The sequence below is a fragment of the Oncorhynchus clarkii genome, chromosome 29, assembly GCF_045791955.1.
Source record: "Oncorhynchus clarkii lewisi isolate Uvic-CL-2024 chromosome 29, UVic_Ocla_1.0, whole genome shotgun sequence".
NCBI classification, from domain to species: Eukaryota; Metazoa; Chordata; class Actinopteri; order Salmoniformes; family Salmonidae; genus Oncorhynchus; species Oncorhynchus clarkii.
The window spans coordinates 43,331,406-43,348,177 of NC_092175.1; the positions used below are offsets into that span (position 1 = coordinate 43,331,406).

Here is a 16,772-nt window from a genome sequence, read left to right on the forward strand (position 1 = left end):
AACCTAATAGTGCTTTCAAGACAGGGAACTTAGAAAAACACGAGGTCAAATGATGATGTCCGTGATCTTCAGGTCAGAAAGTTGGAGTTGGATGACCTTTCAAAATATTTTTTTTATCAGTCTTTTCTCCGTTTTTTTCTCTCACAGAGTTCCCAGTTGTCTTGAACGTGGCAATACTCCCAACCTATACCGATTGCCATAGCTAGCTACCATGCATGAATCTGCAGGTAGCTAAAGTTAACCAACTAGCAATGCAAAAGTTACACGTAACTTTAGCTAGCCAGCCAGCCAGCCAGCCAGTAACAGTACGCTTTAACTTGCAATGAAAACAACTTTCTGACCATTAGAAACGTATACATGGATGACCGCTTTCTCCCTGTCTGTCACGGATGCCACGGTTGCCCTTAGTTTGAAGATGTTATCTAGAGACAGGTATTTTATACAACAGACTTCTGTGTTTCTCTCTTTTCAACTCCCTCCGCATATTTGCAATCGACCACCAGAATTATCTCCATCTCCTTAGCTATCCTACTCTGCTTTACACCAGAATTTTCTCCATCTCCTTAGCTATCCTACTTCTGCTTTACACCAGAATTTTCTCCATCTCCTTAGCTATCCTACTCTGCTTTACACCAGAATTTTCTCCATCTCCTTAGCTATCCTACTTCTGCTTTACACCAGAATTTTCTCCATCTCCTTAGCTATCCTACTCTGCTTTACACCATAATTTTCTCCATCTCCTTAGCTATCCTACTTCTGCTTTACACCAGAATTATCTCCATCTCCTTAGCTATCCTACTCTGCTTTACACCAGAATTATCTCCATTTCCTTAGCTATCCTACTTCTGCTTTACACCAGAATTTTCTCCATCTCCTTAGCTATCCTACTCTGCTTTACACCAGAATTTTCTCCATCTCCTTAGCTATCCTACTCTGCTTTACACCAGAATTTTCTCCATCTCCTTAGCTATCCTACTCTGCTTTACACCAGAATTTTCTCCATCTCCTTAGCTATCATACTTCTGCTTTACACCAGGCATTCTACTGGTTTCAAAATTCTGTCAACTTCTTCCGTGACAACAACACTGTTGATCGCCATTTCTTCGCCGTCACTGTCATCAGAATGTCTCAACAATGTCTGGATCAATTACAAATGTTTTGACCTAAATCAGGGATTTTCTCATCGTCTGATACATTTTTTCAGCGTGGCACAATCACCCTCCAGAAACACTTTTGGCAGTTCTTCATGATACACTATATATACAAAGTATATGGACACCCCTTGCTGACAGGTGTATAAAATTGAGCACACAGCCATGCAATCTCCATTGACAAACATTGGCAGTAGAATGGCCTTACTGAAGAGCTCAGTGACTTTCAAAATGGCACCATCATAGGATGCCACTTTTCCAACAAGTCAGTTTGTCAAATTTCTGCCCTGCTAGAGCTGTCCTGATCGACTGTAAGTGCTGTTATTGTGAAGTGGAAACGTCTAGGAGTAGGACAGGCTCAGCGTCTAAGTGGTAGGACATACAAGCTCACAGAACGTTACGGCCAAATGCTGAAGCATGTAGCACGTAAAAATCATCTGTTCTCGGTTGCAACACACACTATCGAGTTCCAAACAGCCTCTGGAAGCAACGTCAGCACAATAACTGTTTGTCGGGAGCTTCATGAAATGGGTTTCCATGGCCGAGCAGCCACACACAAGCCTAAGATCACCTTGTGCAATGCCAAGCGTGGGCTGGAGTGGTTTAACGCTCACCTCCATTGGACTCAGGAGCAGTGAAAACGCGTTCTCTGGAGTGATGAATCACGCTTCACCATCTGGCAGTCTGACGGACTAATCTGGGTTTGACGGATGCCAGGAGAATGCTATCTGTCCCAATGCATTATGCCAACTGTAAAGTTTGGCGGAGGAAGAATAATAGTCTGGGGCTGTTTTTCATGGTTAGGGCTAGGCCCCTTAGTTCCAGTGAAGGAAAATCTTAACGCTACAGCATACAATGACATTCCAGACGGTTATGTGCTTCCAACTTTGGGGCAACAGTTTGAGGAAGGTCCTTTCCTGTTTCAGCATGACAATTCCCCCGTGCACAAAGCGAAGTCCATACAGAAATGGTTTGTCGAGATCGGTGTGAACGAACTTGACTGGCCTCCACAGAGCCCTGACCTCAACCCCATTGAACACCTTTGGGATGAATTGGAACGCCAACTGCGAGCCAGGCCTAATCGCCCAACATCAGTACCCGACCTCACAAGCCCCCTCAGCTTCCAACATCCCATTGTTTTGGAATGAGATGTTCAACGAGCAGGGTGTCCACATACACTACATGACCAAAAGTATCTTTCAAAAAAGCTGCGATAGCAAGGATTACCTATCTACACATCCCGAGCAGCTCATATTATAGACAGAAGCATGCTACATGGCAGACCAATCCGAACCCATCTCTCGGCATGTCCAGCCCATCCATTATCTCAGCCAATCATGACTAGAAAGGTTCCTGTATTTTTTCTGTGGCTAAACCAACTAGGCTCGTAATTTAACAATTGTATTTGTATTTACAGACGACAAACAAGTTCATTAAGGCACATGAACGTTCACATGTGTTCACACGTTCACATAGGTGTTGGTTTTGTCCAGATGGGTCAGGGTAGAGTGTAAAGCTGTGGAGATGGCGTCCTCTGTAAACCTGTTTGGTCGGTAGGTGATCCACTGTTGGAGGAAGGCAGGACTTAAGGTAGGCCAAAACCAGTCTTTTCGAAAAACACTTCATGATCGTGGGGTTGAGTGCAACAGGTCGGAAGTCATTCAGGCTTGATGCGGTCGACTGCTTCGGCACTGGCACAATGGTTAAGGTCTTAAAGCACTGGAATTTGTCTGCCTTAGTGATTCGTGACCGCCGGTGTGGTGATAATACGGTCACCGCAACAGCCTTAGGTGGGACTTCCAATTTCATTGGCTGATCGCTCCTGATGACCCTGTTGGAGTCATGTCCAACCAGCCAATCGTGAAGAAGATATTTGACTACTTCAGAATGGAGATGGCCTCAATGGCGCTGCCCATGTGCTCACAGAGGCCATAATTTAATGGATGGATATAAGATTGTGACCTCTTTCCATCTCTATGGAGAAAGCAGATCTCCCAAAAGTGTACACTTGTTCACTTCCATTGATTTAAAACCCATGCATCCACCAATCCAGTGCTTTTAGGTTGGTGTACCCTTCAGGGATTATTGGGATGCACCCAATGAGTAGATTCAAACAGAATGAGAGGGTCAAGAGGTGATTGTTGATTGAATGGGACTGGTAATAGGTGCCTCTGAAATTGAATGCATTTCACAGTGAATAAATGGGTGATTCTCCCCAGACACAAATGGCTTGGAGACTTGTTTGGGAGAATGCAGAGACCGAGCGGGGTTAATAGATGTCACCGAGTTTCAGTACGCTCCTGTCAAATCATTTTCACCTCTGTGACTGAATGGCGGCTAATTCTGGAACATTCTAGAATAGTCTGATAGTAGAAAATTCTAGAACAGTTATTGAGGAACATTTCTAGAAGAGTCTTAGGAACGTTCTACAACAGTGTGATTGGGGAGCATTCTAGAATACTGAGTAACATTCTAGAACACTGAGGAACATTCTACAACAGTCAGATCTGTCACGCCCTGGTCGAAGTATTTTGTGTTTCTTTATTTATTTGGTCAGGCCAGGGTGTGACATGGGTTTATTGTGGTGTGTTTTGTCTTGGGGTTTTGTGGGGTGTTTGGTGTGTGGCTTAGTGGGGTTATCTAGCAAAGTCTATGGCTGTCTGGAGTGGTTCTCAATCAGAGGCAGGTGTTTATCGTTGTCTCTGATTGGGAACCATATTTAGGCAGCCATATTCTTTGAGTGTTTTCTTGGGTGATTGTCCTTAGTGTCCTGATGTCCTTGTTCTGTGTTAGTTTACACAAGTATAGGCTGTTTAGGTTTTCATTACGTTTATTGTTTTTGTAGTGTTTGTGTTTAGTGTGTTTTTTCATTAAACATGAATCGCAATCGACACGCTGCATTTTGGTCCGACTCTCCTTCTCACCAAGAAAACCGTTACAAGATCGTTATACTTTTACACTCATAATTTCCCACTGCTACTATGTTCTTTATTTTATTCTTATTATTATCTATTCTGTTACCTAGTCACTTTACCCTGCCTTCATGTACATATCTACCTCTAATACCTTATTATTATCTATCCTGATGACTAGTCACTTTACCCTGCCTTCATGTACATATCTACCTCTAATACCTTATTATTATCTATCCTGATGACTAGTCACTTTACCCTGCCTTCATGTACATATCTACCTCAAATACCTTGTACCTCTGCACATTGATCTGGTACTTCCTTTAAACTTTTAGAGGTTAAAACCGTTAAGAGGTTAATGACTGTGATAGGAGATAACAGAGGATGGATCAACAACGTTGTAGTTACTCCACAACACTAACATAAAAGAAGGAAGCCTGTACAGAATAAAAAATATTCCAAAACATGCATCCTGTTTGAGGCGGGCGGGGCAGGGGCAGGGGCAGGGCAGGGGCAGGGGCAGGGCAGGGGCAGGGGCAGGGGCAGGGGCAGGGGCAGGGGCAGGGGCAGGGCAGGGGCAGGGCAGGGGCAGGGGCAGGGCAGGGCAGGGCAGGGGCAGGGGCAGGGCAGGGCAGGGGCAGGGGCAGGGGCAGGGCAGGGCAGGGCAGGGGCAGGGGCAGGGGCAGGGCAGGGCAGGGGCAGGGGCAGGGGCAGGGGCAGGGGCAGGGCAGGGCAGGGCAGGGGCAGGGCAGGGCAGGGGCAGGGGCAGGGGCAGGGGCAGGGCAGGGCAGGGCAGGGGCAGGGCAGGGCAGGGGCAGGGGCAGGGGCAGGGGCAGGGCAGGGCAGGGCAGGGGCAGGGGCAGGGCAGGGGCAGGGGCAGGGGCAGGGCAGGGCAGGGCAGGGGCAGGGGCAGGGCAGGGGCAGGGCAGGGGCAGGGGCAGGGGCAGGGGCAGGGGCAGGGCAGGGGCAGGGGCAGGGGCAGGGCAGGGGCAGGGGCAGGGGCAGGGCAGGGGCAGGGGCAGGGGCAGGGCAGGGCAGGGCAGGGGCAGGGCAGGGCAGGGGCAGGGGCAGGGGCGGGGCAGGGGCAGGGGCAGGGGCAGGGCAGGGCAGGGCAGGGGCAGGGCAGGGGCAGGGGCAGGGGCAGGGGCAGGGCAGGGCAGGGCAGGGGCAGGGCAGGGCAGGGGCAGGGCAGGGGCAGGGGCAGGGCAGGGCAGGGCAGGGGCAGGGGCAGGGGCAGGGGCAGGGCAGGGCAGGGGCAGGGCAGGGGCAGGGCAGGGGCAGGGGCAGGGCAGGGGCAGGGCAGGGCAGGGCAGGGGCAGGGGCAGGGCAGGGGCAGGGGCAGGGGCAGGGCAGGGCAGGGCAGGGGCAGGGCAGGGGCAGGGGCAGGGCAGGGGCAGGGGCAGGGGCAGGGCAGGGCAGGGCAGGGGCAGGGGCAGGGCAGGGCAGGGCAGGGGCAGGGGCAGGGCAGGGCAGGGCAGGGGCAGGGCAGGGGCAGGGGCAGGGGCAGGGCAGGGGCAGGGGCAGGGCAGGGCAGGACAGGGGCAGGGGCAGGGGCAGGGCAGGGCAGGGCAGGGCAGGGGCAGGGCGGGGCGGGGCGGGGCGGGGAGGGGCGGGGCGGGGCAGGGGCAGGGCAGGGGCAGGGCGGGGCGGGGCGGGGCAGGGGCAGGGCAGGGAAGGGCAGGGCCGGGGCGGGGCGGGGCGGGGCGGGGCAGGGCAGGGCAGGGGCAGGGCAGGGGCAGGGCAGGGGCAGGGCGGGGCGGGGCAGGGGCAGGGGCGGGGCAGGGGCAGGGCGGGGCAGGGGCAGGGGCAGGGCGGGGCAGGGCAGGGGCAGGGCAGGGGCAGGGCAGGGGCAGGGCGGGGCGGGGCAGGGGCAGGGCGGGGCAGGGGCAGGGCGGGGCAGGGCAGGGGCAGGGCGGGGCAGGGCAGGGCAGGGGCAGGGCGGGGCAGGGCAGGGGCAGGGCAGGGCAGGGCAGGGGCAGGGCGGGGCAGGGCAGGGCAGGGCAGGGCAGGGGCAGGGCGGGGCAGGGCAGGGCGGGGCAGGGGCAGGGCGGGGCGGGGCGGGGCGGGGCAGGGCAGGGAAGGGCAGGGCAGGGCAGGGGCAGGGCGGGCAGACAGACGGACAGACGGACGTGCAGAGGTACATTCTACACCTGCATTGCTTGCTGTTTTGGGGTTTTAGGCTGGGTTTCTGTACAGCACTTTGAGATATCAGCTGATGTACGAAGGGCTATATAAATAAATTTGATTTGATTTTGAGATTAGATAGCAGAGTTTCCCCAAAATCGGAGCCTTTAGGTGGTAATCAACTCATTTATGATTATTAAGATTAGTTGAATCAGCTGTGTAGTGCTAGGGAAAAAAGCAATTTCAGTGTATTCTTATACATTTTTGTTGTGTAAAATGAGAAATAGAGATTCAGTCAAGTATTATATTACAACAATTATCGTTAAGATCCCTGTGTGTCAGTCTGGTGTGGAATGGGTTTGGAATAGAGGTCGACCGATTAATCGGAATGGCCGATTAATTAGGGCCGATTTCAAGTTGTCATAACAATCGGAAATCGGTATTTTTGGACACCAATTTTGCCGATCTTTTAAAAAAAAATGTTTTTACACCTTTATTTAATCTTTTTTTAACTAGGCAAGTCAGTTAAAGAACACATTCTTATTTTCAATGATGGCCTAGGAACGGTGGGTTAACTGCCTTGTTCAGGGGCAGAATGACAGATTTTTACCTTGTCAGCTCTGGGAATCAATCTTGCAACCTTACAGTTAACTAGTCCAACGCTCTAACCACCTGATTACATTGCACACCACGAGGAAACTGCCTGTTACGCGAATGCAGTAAGAAGCCAAGGTAAGTTGCTAGCTAGCATTAAACGTATCTTGTAAAAAACAATCAATCATAATCACTAGTTAGAACTACACACGGTTGATGATATTACTAGTTTATCTAGCGTTTCCTGCGTTGCCTATAATCGATGCAACGGTGGGGGATGATTTAACAAAAGCGCATTTGAGAAAAAAGCACAATCGTTCCACGACTGTACCTAACCATAAACACCATGCCTTTCTTAAAATCAATACACAGAAGTATTTATCTTTAAACCTGCATATTTAGCTAAAAGAAATCCAGGTTGGCAGGCAATATATTTACCAGGTGAAATTGTGTCACTTCTCTTGTGTTCATTGCACACAGAGTCAGGGTATATGCAACAGTTTGGGCAGCCTGGCTCATTGCGAACTAATTTGCAAGAATTTTACTATTGGAAGTTCCTGGTTCGAGCCCAGGTAGGGGCGAGGAGAGGGACGGAAGCTATACTGTTACACTGGCATTACTAAAGTGCCTATAAGAACATCCAATAGTCAAAGGCATATGAAATACAAATGGTATAGAGAGAAATAGTCCTATAAATACTATATTAACTACAACCTAAAACCTCTTACCTTGGAATATTGAAGTCTCATGTTAAAAGGAACCGCCAACTTTCATATGTTCTCATGTTCTGAGCAAGGAACTGAAACGTTAGCTTTCTTACGTGGCACATATTGCATTTTTACTTTCTTCGCCAACACTTTGTTTTTGCATTATTTAAACCAAATTGAACATGTTCCATTATTTATTTGAGGCTAAATAGATTTTTATTGATGTATTATATTAAGTTAAAATAAGTGTTGATTCAGTATTGTTGTAATTGTCATTATTACAAAAAATCATTTTTTTTAAAAATCAGCCGATTAATCGGTATTGGCTTTTTTTGGTCCTCCAATAATCGGTATCGGCGTTAAAAAATTATAATCGGTCGACCTCTAGTTTGGAACGTTAACGTCCCCCTGTGTGAAATGGGTTTTGAAATGTTCCAAAGACAGGGCAGGGTTTGACTAGCAGATGCCACGTCTAATTTTGTTCAGTTCAGCTTCATAAGAAAGGAGACAGACAGACAGAGAAAGAGACAGAGAGAGAGAGAGAGAGAGGGAGTGGAATTGATGGTCTCATGTGGGGCAAAAAACTGGTGCACTCAATTCAATTATCTCTCCTTTAGCCTGATGTGCCCTCTATTCTCTCTCTCTCTATCCTCTATTCTCTATTCTCTCTCTCTGTGCCCTCTATTCTCTCTCTCTCTATCCTCTCTCTCCTTTAGCCTGATGTTCCCTCTATTCTCTCTCTCTCTCTTACCCTCTCTCCTTTAGCCTGATGTGCTCTCTCTCTCTCTCTCTCTCTCTCTCTCTCTCTCTCTCTCTCTCTCTCTCTCTCTCTCTTCGCTCTCTCCTTTAGTCTGATGTGCCCTCTATCCTCTCTCTTGCTCTCTCTCTCTCTCTCTCTCTCTCTCTCTCCCCCTCTCTCTCTCTCTCTCTCTCTCTCACTCTGTCTCTTTCTCACTCTCCTTTAGCCTGATGTTCCCTCTATCCTCTCTCTCTCTCTCTCTCTCTCGCTCTCTCTCCATTTGTATGTCCAGCTGTTTCTCTGGTACAAGACAGCTGACACGTCTGTTCTTTTTTTTTGGTTGAGGGATATGAAGGTCACAGGGTCTCTCCCTGTTGTCCTCCTCTCTTTCTATCTTCCTCTTGCTCCCCATCTCTTCCTCCCTCCATCTCTCCCTCACTCAGTATCAGAACAAAAATATAAACACAACATGTTAAGTGTTGGTCCCATGTTTTATGAGCCAAAAAAAAGATCCCAGGAATGTTCCGTATGCAAAACAAAGCTTTTTTCTCTCAATTTTTGTGCACAAATATTTTTACATCCTTTTGCCAAGATAATCCATCCACCTGACAGGTGTGGCATATCAAGAAGCTGATTAAACAGCATGGTCATTACACAGGTGCACCTTGTTCTGGGGACAATAAAAATACCACTCTAAAATCTGCAGTTTTGTCACACAACACAATGCCACAGATGTCAAAAAAAAGTTTTGACGGAGCACGCAATTGGCATGCTGACTGCAGGAATGTCCACCAGAGCTGTTGCCCCAGGTTACAGTGGGTCCGCTATTACAGCTCTCTCTCATAGAGAGGGGAGAGCGGGAAGTCGACTGTTTTTTTGGTCGGTCGTAAAACACGCTGCCTCTATGCTCTGTCGTGTTTGAGATTTGGAATGTAAATTGTGGAACACAGAGAGACACTTGGACAATCAAAAGTTTGATTAAATTAAACAATATTTCTATTTTTTGAGAATGTGGGAGAGGTCCGTGGACACCTAAGGGACAGTCATGACGAGTGCGTTTTATCTGGGGATTTCATGAAGGACAGGAAACCCTCATTACTGTGTCTTTGGTTGAGTCCACTTCTTAATTATGGGGTTAAATATTCTAAACATTTTGAACCGCATGTGATTAAACAGGAAACTATTTGCGAAAAGATGTTATGTGATGTTAACCTTCTTAATGAGAAAATATGGGTTTTTCATATAAAGTTAACCAAATCAGTGGCCACGCCCACGTGACATTATGTCGGCGTCATGGGAACCGCCCTTTTCTCAGAAGCGTATAAAACCCACTCCTGACGAAATGTACATTAAGACGTGAAAACATGGAGCTGTCGCTTCATGTGAAATGGTTAAGAACTACAGCTCGACAGGCCCACGGAGACCAGACAGCGTTGGCTACACGGCTGGAAATGGTTCAACTCGGAGGCTATCGATCACTACAGAATAAGAGCGAATCCTCAGACGTAGAATAACTAGTCTGCAGCTGGAAATTACGTAAGTCTATTACGAAAATACACGACAACCTTCGGATGCATCTGTTCTATACAACGACCAAATCTGGCGTATCCATAACAACAGACGCTATCCAGAACCGCTGAGAAAGCGACAACTACGAAAGGCAGAGACTGTCTGATGAACTGAACTCTCCAGCAGATGGACCAGATTCCAACAGAGAAGACATTGTGACTTCTGGGGAAGTTAACCAGAGACTCTCTGATGAACTGAACTCTCCAGCAGACGGACAGGATTCCAACAGAGAAGACATTGTGACTTCGGGCGTAAATATAAACACAATGCAATTATTTTAGAATGAGCGGCCGTTCATATGCAAAGGATTAGCATTTCAATTAATATAATTATCAACTGTGTGTAGTGAATAGGGTGCAGTGTAGGGGGGAGTGCAGTAGGGTGGGGGTGCAGTACAGGAAGTGCAGTAGGGTTAGCGCTGTAGGGTTAGCGCAGTAGGGTTAGCGCTGTAGAGGGAGTGCAGTAGGGTTAGCACAGTACCGGAAGTGCAGTAGGGTTAGCGCTGTAGAGGGAGTGCAGTATAGAAAGTGCAGTAGGGTTAGCACAGTACAGGAAGTGCAGTAGGGTTAGCGCAGTAGAGGAGGTGAGGTAGGGTTAGTGGAGTAGGGTTAGCGCTGTAGAGGGTTAGCGCAGTACAGGAAGTGCAGTAGGGTTAGCACAGTAGAGGAAGTGAGGTAGGGTTAGTGCAGTAGGGTTAGCGCTGTAGAGGGTTAGCGCAGTACAGGAAGTGCAGTAGGGTTAGCATAGTACAGGAAGTGCAGTAGGGTTAGCGCAGTAGAGGAAGTGAGGTAGGGTTAGTGCAGTACAGGAAGTGCAGTAGGGTTAGCGCAGTACAGGAAGTGCAGTAGGGTTAGCGCCATCTTTCTATCTCTCCATCCATCCCTCCCTCCATCTTTCTATCTCTCCCTCCATCCCTCCCTCCATCTTTCTATCTCTCCCTTCCTCCATCTTTCTATCTCTCCATCCATCCCTCCCTCCATCTTTCTATCTCTCCATCCATCCCTCCCTCCATCTTTCTATCTCTCCCTCCATCCCTCCATCTTTCTATCTCTCCATCCATCCCTCCCTCCATCTTTCTCTCTCCCTCCATCCCTCCCTCCATCTTTCTATCTCTCCATCCATCCCTCCCTCCATCTTTCTATCTCTCCCTCCATCCCTGCCTCCATCTTTCTATCTCTCCCTCCATCCCTGCCTCCATCTTTCTATCTCTCCATCCATCGCTCCCTCCATCTTTCTATCTCTCCCTCCCTCCATCCCTCCCTCCATCTTTCTATCTCTCCCTCCATCCCTCCCTCCATCTTTCTATCTCTCCATCCATCCCTCCCTCCATCTTTCTATCTCTCCCTCCATCCCTCCCTCCATCTTTCTATCTCTCCCTCCATCCCTCCCTCCATCTTTCTATCTCTCCATCCATCTTTCTATCTCTCCATCCATCCCTCCCTCCATCTTTCTATCTCTCCCTCCATCCCTCCCTCCATCTTTCTATCTTTCCATCCATCCCTCCCTCCATCTTTCTATCTCTCCATCCCATCCCTCCCTCCATCTTTCTATCTCTCCATCCATCCCTCCCTCCATCTTTCTATCTCTCCCTCCATCCCTCCCTCCATCTTTCTATCTCTCCATCCATCCCTCCCTCCATCTTTCTCTCTCCCTCCATCCCTCCCTCCATCTTTCAATCTCTCCCTCCATCCCTCCATCCATCTTTCTATCTCTCCCTCCATCCCTCCCTCCATCTTTCTATCTCTCCCTCCATCTTTCTCTCTCCCTCCGTCCCTCCTCCCATCGTTCTATCTCTCCACCCATCCCTCCCTCCATCTTTCCATCTCTCCATCCATCCCTCCCTCCATCTTTCTATCTCTCCCTCCATCCCTCCCTCCATCTTTCTATCTCTCCCTCCATCCCTCCCTCCATCTTTCTATCTCTCCATCCATCCCTCCCTCCATCTTTCCATCTCTCCATCCATCCCTTCCTCCATCTTTCTATCTCTCCATCCATCCCTTCCTCCATCTTTTTATCTCTCCATCCATCCCTCCCTCCATCTTTCTGTCTCCCCATATCTTTCTATCTCTCCATCCTTCCCTCCCTCCATCTTTCTATCTCTCCATCCATCCATCCCTCCCTCAATCTTTCTATCTCTCCATCCATCCCCCCTCCATCTTTCTATCTCTCCATCCACCCCTCCCTCCATCTTTCTCTCCCCCTCCATCCTTTCCTCCATCTTTCTATCTCTCCCTCCATCCCTCCCTCCATCTTTCTATCTCTCCCTCCATATTTCTCTCTCCCTCCATCCCTCCTCCCATCGTTCTATCTCTCCACCCATCCCTCCCTCCATCTTTCCATCTCTCCATCCATCCCTTCCTCCATCTTTCTATCTCTCCATCCATCCCTTCCTCCATCTTTTTATCTCTCCATCCATCCCTCCCTCCATCTTTCTGTCTCCCCATATCTTTCTATCTCTCCATCCTTCCCTCCCTCCATCTTTCTATCTTTCCATCCATCCATCCCTCCCTCAATCTTTCTATCTCCCCTTCATCTTTCTATCTCTCCCTCCCTCCATCCCTCCATCTTTCTATCTCTCCCTCCATCCCCCTTCATCTTTCTATCTCTCCCTCCATCTTTCTATCTCTCCCTCCATCTTTCTATCTATCCCTCCATCTCTCTTTGCCTCCATCTCTCTTTGCCTCCATCTCTCAATCTCTCCTTGCTTCCATCAGGGGGACCCTGCTTCCCTCTCTCCCTGCCTCCATCTCTCCCTGCTTCCCTCTCCTTACTTCCCTCTCTCCCTCCCTCCTTCCATCCCTCCCTCCATCTATCTTCCTCCCTCCATCCTCCTCTCTTTCATTCTCCCTAATTCCTCCCTTCCTCCATCTCTCGCTCATCTCTCACTCCCTCTCTCTTCCTCCCTCCCTCATCTCCATCCCTCCCTCCTTGTCTACCTCCCTCCATCTCTCTCTCATCCCTCTCCATCTCTACCTCCACCTCTTGCTCCATCTCTCACTCCGTTGTCATGTCTTCTTCTCTCTCTCCCTCCCTCCATCTCTCGCTGCCTCCCTCTCTCCTCCTACCATCTCTCCCTGTTTTCATCTCTCCATCTCTCCCTGCCTCCCTCTCTCCTCCTACCATCTCTCCCTGCCTTCATCTCTCCATCTCTCCCACCCCTGCCTATAGCTAAATGTCTTTATTATATCCATCTCTCCCTCCTTCCCTGCCTCCATCTCCCATCTCTCCCTCAATGTCTTTCTCCCTCCCTCTCCCTTCCTCCCTCCATCCTCCTCTCTCTCTCATTCTCCCTCATTCCTCCATCTCTCCCTCATCCCTCTCCATCTCTACCTCCACCTCTCGCTCCATCTCTCACTCCCTGTTGTCATGTCTTCCTCTCCGTCATCCCTCCCTCCATCTCTCCCTTCCTTCCTCCCTCATCCCTCCCCCCATCTCATCCATCCTTCCTTACTCCCTCCCTCTCTCCAGCTCTTCCTCCCTCATTCTCGTTGAACCTCATCCCTCCATCCATCTCTTCCTCCATATCTTCCTCGCTCCCCCTCTCTCCCTCCATATCTTCCTCCCTCCCCCTGCATATCTTCCTTCCTCCCCCTCTCTCCCTCCATATCTTCCTCCCTCCCCCCTCTCTCCCTCCATATCCCCCCCTCTCTCCCTCCATATCTTCCTCCCTCCCCCCCTCTCTCCCTCCATATCTTCCTCCCTCCCCCTCTCTCTCCATATCTTCATGTATTGTAGATAAAGTATTGTAGATCATGTATTGTAGATCATGTATTGTAGATCATGTATTGTAGATAATGTATTGTAGATCATGTATTGTAGATCATGTATTGTAGATCATGTATTGTAGATCATGTATTGTAGATCATGTATTGTAGATCATGTATTGCAGATCATGTATTGCAGATCATGTATTCTAGATCATGTATTGTAGATCATGTATTGTAGATCATGTATTGTAGATCATGTATTGTAGATAATGTATTGCAGATCATGTATTGCAGATCATGTATTGCAGATCATGTATTCTAGATCATGTATTGTAGATCATGTATTGTAGATCATGTATTGTAGATCATGTATTGTAGATCATGTATTGCAGATCATGTATTGCAGATCATGTATTCTAGATCATGTATTCTAGATCATGTATTGTAGATCATGTATTGTAGATCATGTATTGTAGATCATGTATTGTAGATAATGTATTGTAGATCATGTATTGTAGATCATGTATTGTAGATCATGTATTGTAGATCATGTATTGCAGATCATGTATTGCAGATCATGTATTGTAGATCATGTATTGTAGATCATGTATTGTAGATCATGTATTGTAGATCATGTATTGTAGATCATGTATTGTAGATCATGTATTGCAGATCATGTATTGCAGATCATGTATTGCAGATCATGTATTCTAGATCATGTATTGTAGATCATGTATTGTAGATCATGTATTGTAGATCATGTATTGTAGATCATGTATTGCAGATCATGTATTGCAGATCATGTATTCTAGATCATGTATTGTAGATCATGTATTGTAGATCATGTATTGTAGATCATGTATTGTAGATAATGTATTGCAGATCATGAATTGCAGATCATGTATTGCAGATCATGTATTCTAGATCATGTATTGTAGATCATGTATTGTAGATCATGTATTGTAGATCATGTATTGTAGATAATGTATTGTAGATCATGTATTGTAGATCATGTATTGAAGATCATGTATTGTAGATAATGTATTGTAGATCATGTATTGTAGATCATGTATTGTAGATCATGTATTGTAGATCATGTATTGTAGATAAAGTAGTTAAATCATTCCATTCTCAGTGTCCTTTTCCTCCTGTGACTGGGTCAGGCTGTTGAATCTAATCGTTCATAATAACATGGAGAAGTAATCCCCCATTGCACAAAGCCATGCATTTTACATAAACCAACATGTATCCCCAAAAACCACCCTATTCCCTAGGTAGTGCACTCCTTTTCCCAAAGGGCTCTGGTCGAAGGTAGTGCACTCCTTTTCTCATAGGGCTCTGGTCGAAGGTAGTGCACTACTTTTCCCATAGGGCTCTGGTCGAAGGTAGTGCACTACTTTTCCCATAGGGCTCTGGTCGAAGGTAGTGCACTCCTTTTCCCATAGGGCTCTGGTCGAAGGTAGTGCACTACTTTTCCCATAGGGCTCTGGTCGAAGGTAGTGCACTACTTTTCCAATAGGGCTCTGGTCGAAGGTAGTGCACTACTTTTCCCATAGGGCTCTGGACGAAGGTAGTGCACTATAGTGAATCATTTGGGACAGAGACATGTAATTTACATAAACCATTATTCATTAGATAAGGCGATACCCTGCATGTTTTGTTTCCAACTTGTTTTTCACAAATAACTAAATAATTGCTTTCTGGCTTCGTTGCATAATTAACTTTCTCCATCCCCTGCTAATTTGTTAATTCCTTCTCATCAGTTAGTTTTTCTCTCTTTCTTTTCTTCCCTCTGTTATTTATTTTTTAAATCTCCAACTCAACTGATGGCTTTGTTTGTATGTATTTATTTATTACGAGTGAACTAGTTCACTATCTCTCTTTTTCCCTCTACCGCCATCTCCCTCTCTCCCTCTCTCCCCCTCTCTCCCCCTCTCCCCCTCTCTCCCTCTCTCCCCTTCTCCCCCTCTCTCCCTCTCTCCCCTCTCTCCCCCTCTCCTCTTCTCCCCTCTCTCCCTCTCTCTCCCTCTCTCCCTCTCTCCCCCTCTCCCCCTCTCTCCCTCTCTCCCCTTCTCCCCCTCTCCCCCCTCTCTCCCTCTCTCCCTCTCTCCCTCTCTCCCCTCTCTCCCCCTCTCCTATTCTCCCCTCTCTCCCTCTCTCCCCTTCTCCCCCCTCTCTCCCTCTCTCCCTCTCTCCCCTCTCTCCCCCTCTCCTCTTCTCCCCTCTCTCCCTCTCTCCCCCTCTCTCCCTCTCTCCCTCTCTCCCCCTCTCTCTCTCTCCCCTCTCTCCCCTCTCCTCTTCTCCCCTCTCTCCCTCTCTCCCCCTCTCCCCCCTCTCTCCCCTTCTCCCCTCTCTCCCCTCTCCCCTCTCTCCCCCTCTTTCTCTCTCCCCTCGCTCCCCTTCTCCCCTTCTCCCCTCTCCCCCCTCTCTCCCTCTCCCCCCTTCTCCCCTCTCTCCCTCTCTCCCCTCTCCCCCTCTCCCCTATCTCCCCCTCTCTCTCTCTCCAACTCCCCTCTCTCCTTGTCCACTCCCCTCTCCCCTCTCTCCCCTCTCTTCCCTCTCTCCCTCTCTCCCCTTCTATCCTCTCTCCTCTTGTCCCCTACCCTCTCTCCCCTTCTCCCCTCTCCCCTTACCTCTCTCCCCTCTCTCCCCCTCTCACCCCCTCCTTCATTTCCTCCCTCCAGGTGGTATCTTTGAGACTCGTGAGAGTGAGTTGGTGAGTGTAGAGGAGTTGGCGTTTAAGTTTGCAGTGAGCAACATCAACAGGAACCGGACCTTAATGCCCAACACCACTCTGACCTACGACATCCAGAGAATCAACCTCTTCGACAGCTTCGAGGCCTCCAGGAGAGGTAACGCCGTGGGTGATGGAATAGTTTTACATCAGATTAGTATTGTCTATTCTAAATGAACCCAAAATCATTACTGCTTTGTCTTTATTTTCTCTTTTCTCTTTTTCCTTCCCTCTCCTCTCCTTTCCTCCCCTCTCCTTTCCTCCCCTCCCCTCTCCTTTCCTCCCCTCCCCTCTACTCTCCTCCCCTCTCCTTTCATCCCCTCTCATTTCATCCCCCCTCTTTCCTCCCCTCCCCTTTCCTACCCTTTCCTCTACTTTCCTCCCCTCCCCTCTCCTTTCCTCCCCTCCCCTCTACTTTCCTCCCCTCTCCTTTCATCCCCTCTCATTTCATCCCCCCTCTTTCCTCCCCTCCCCTTTCCTCCCCTTCCCTCTACTTTCCTCCCCTCCCCTCTCCTTTCCTCCCTCCCCTCTACTT

The 16,772-nt window shown here is 48.7% G+C and overlaps 1 protein-coding gene across 3 annotated transcripts in view; it reads left to right on the forward strand.

Moving 5' to 3' along the window:
• LOC139387900 (glutamate receptor, ionotropic, kainate 1a) overlaps positions 1 to 16,772 on the forward strand; it is a 99,530-nt gene that overhangs the window by 8,752 nt on the left and 74,006 nt on the right. For all 3 annotated transcript variants that reach the window (XR_011629233.1, XM_071134251.1, XM_071134252.1), the window contains exon 2: positions 16,188 to 16,355. Coding sequence is in view for 2 of the 3 variants with exons in the window: in XM_071134251.1 (XP_070990352.1) it covers positions 16,188 to 16,355 (168 nt within the window). In the remaining variant the exon portion in view is untranslated. The remainder of the gene's footprint in view (positions 1 to 16,187; positions 16,356 to 16,772) is intronic.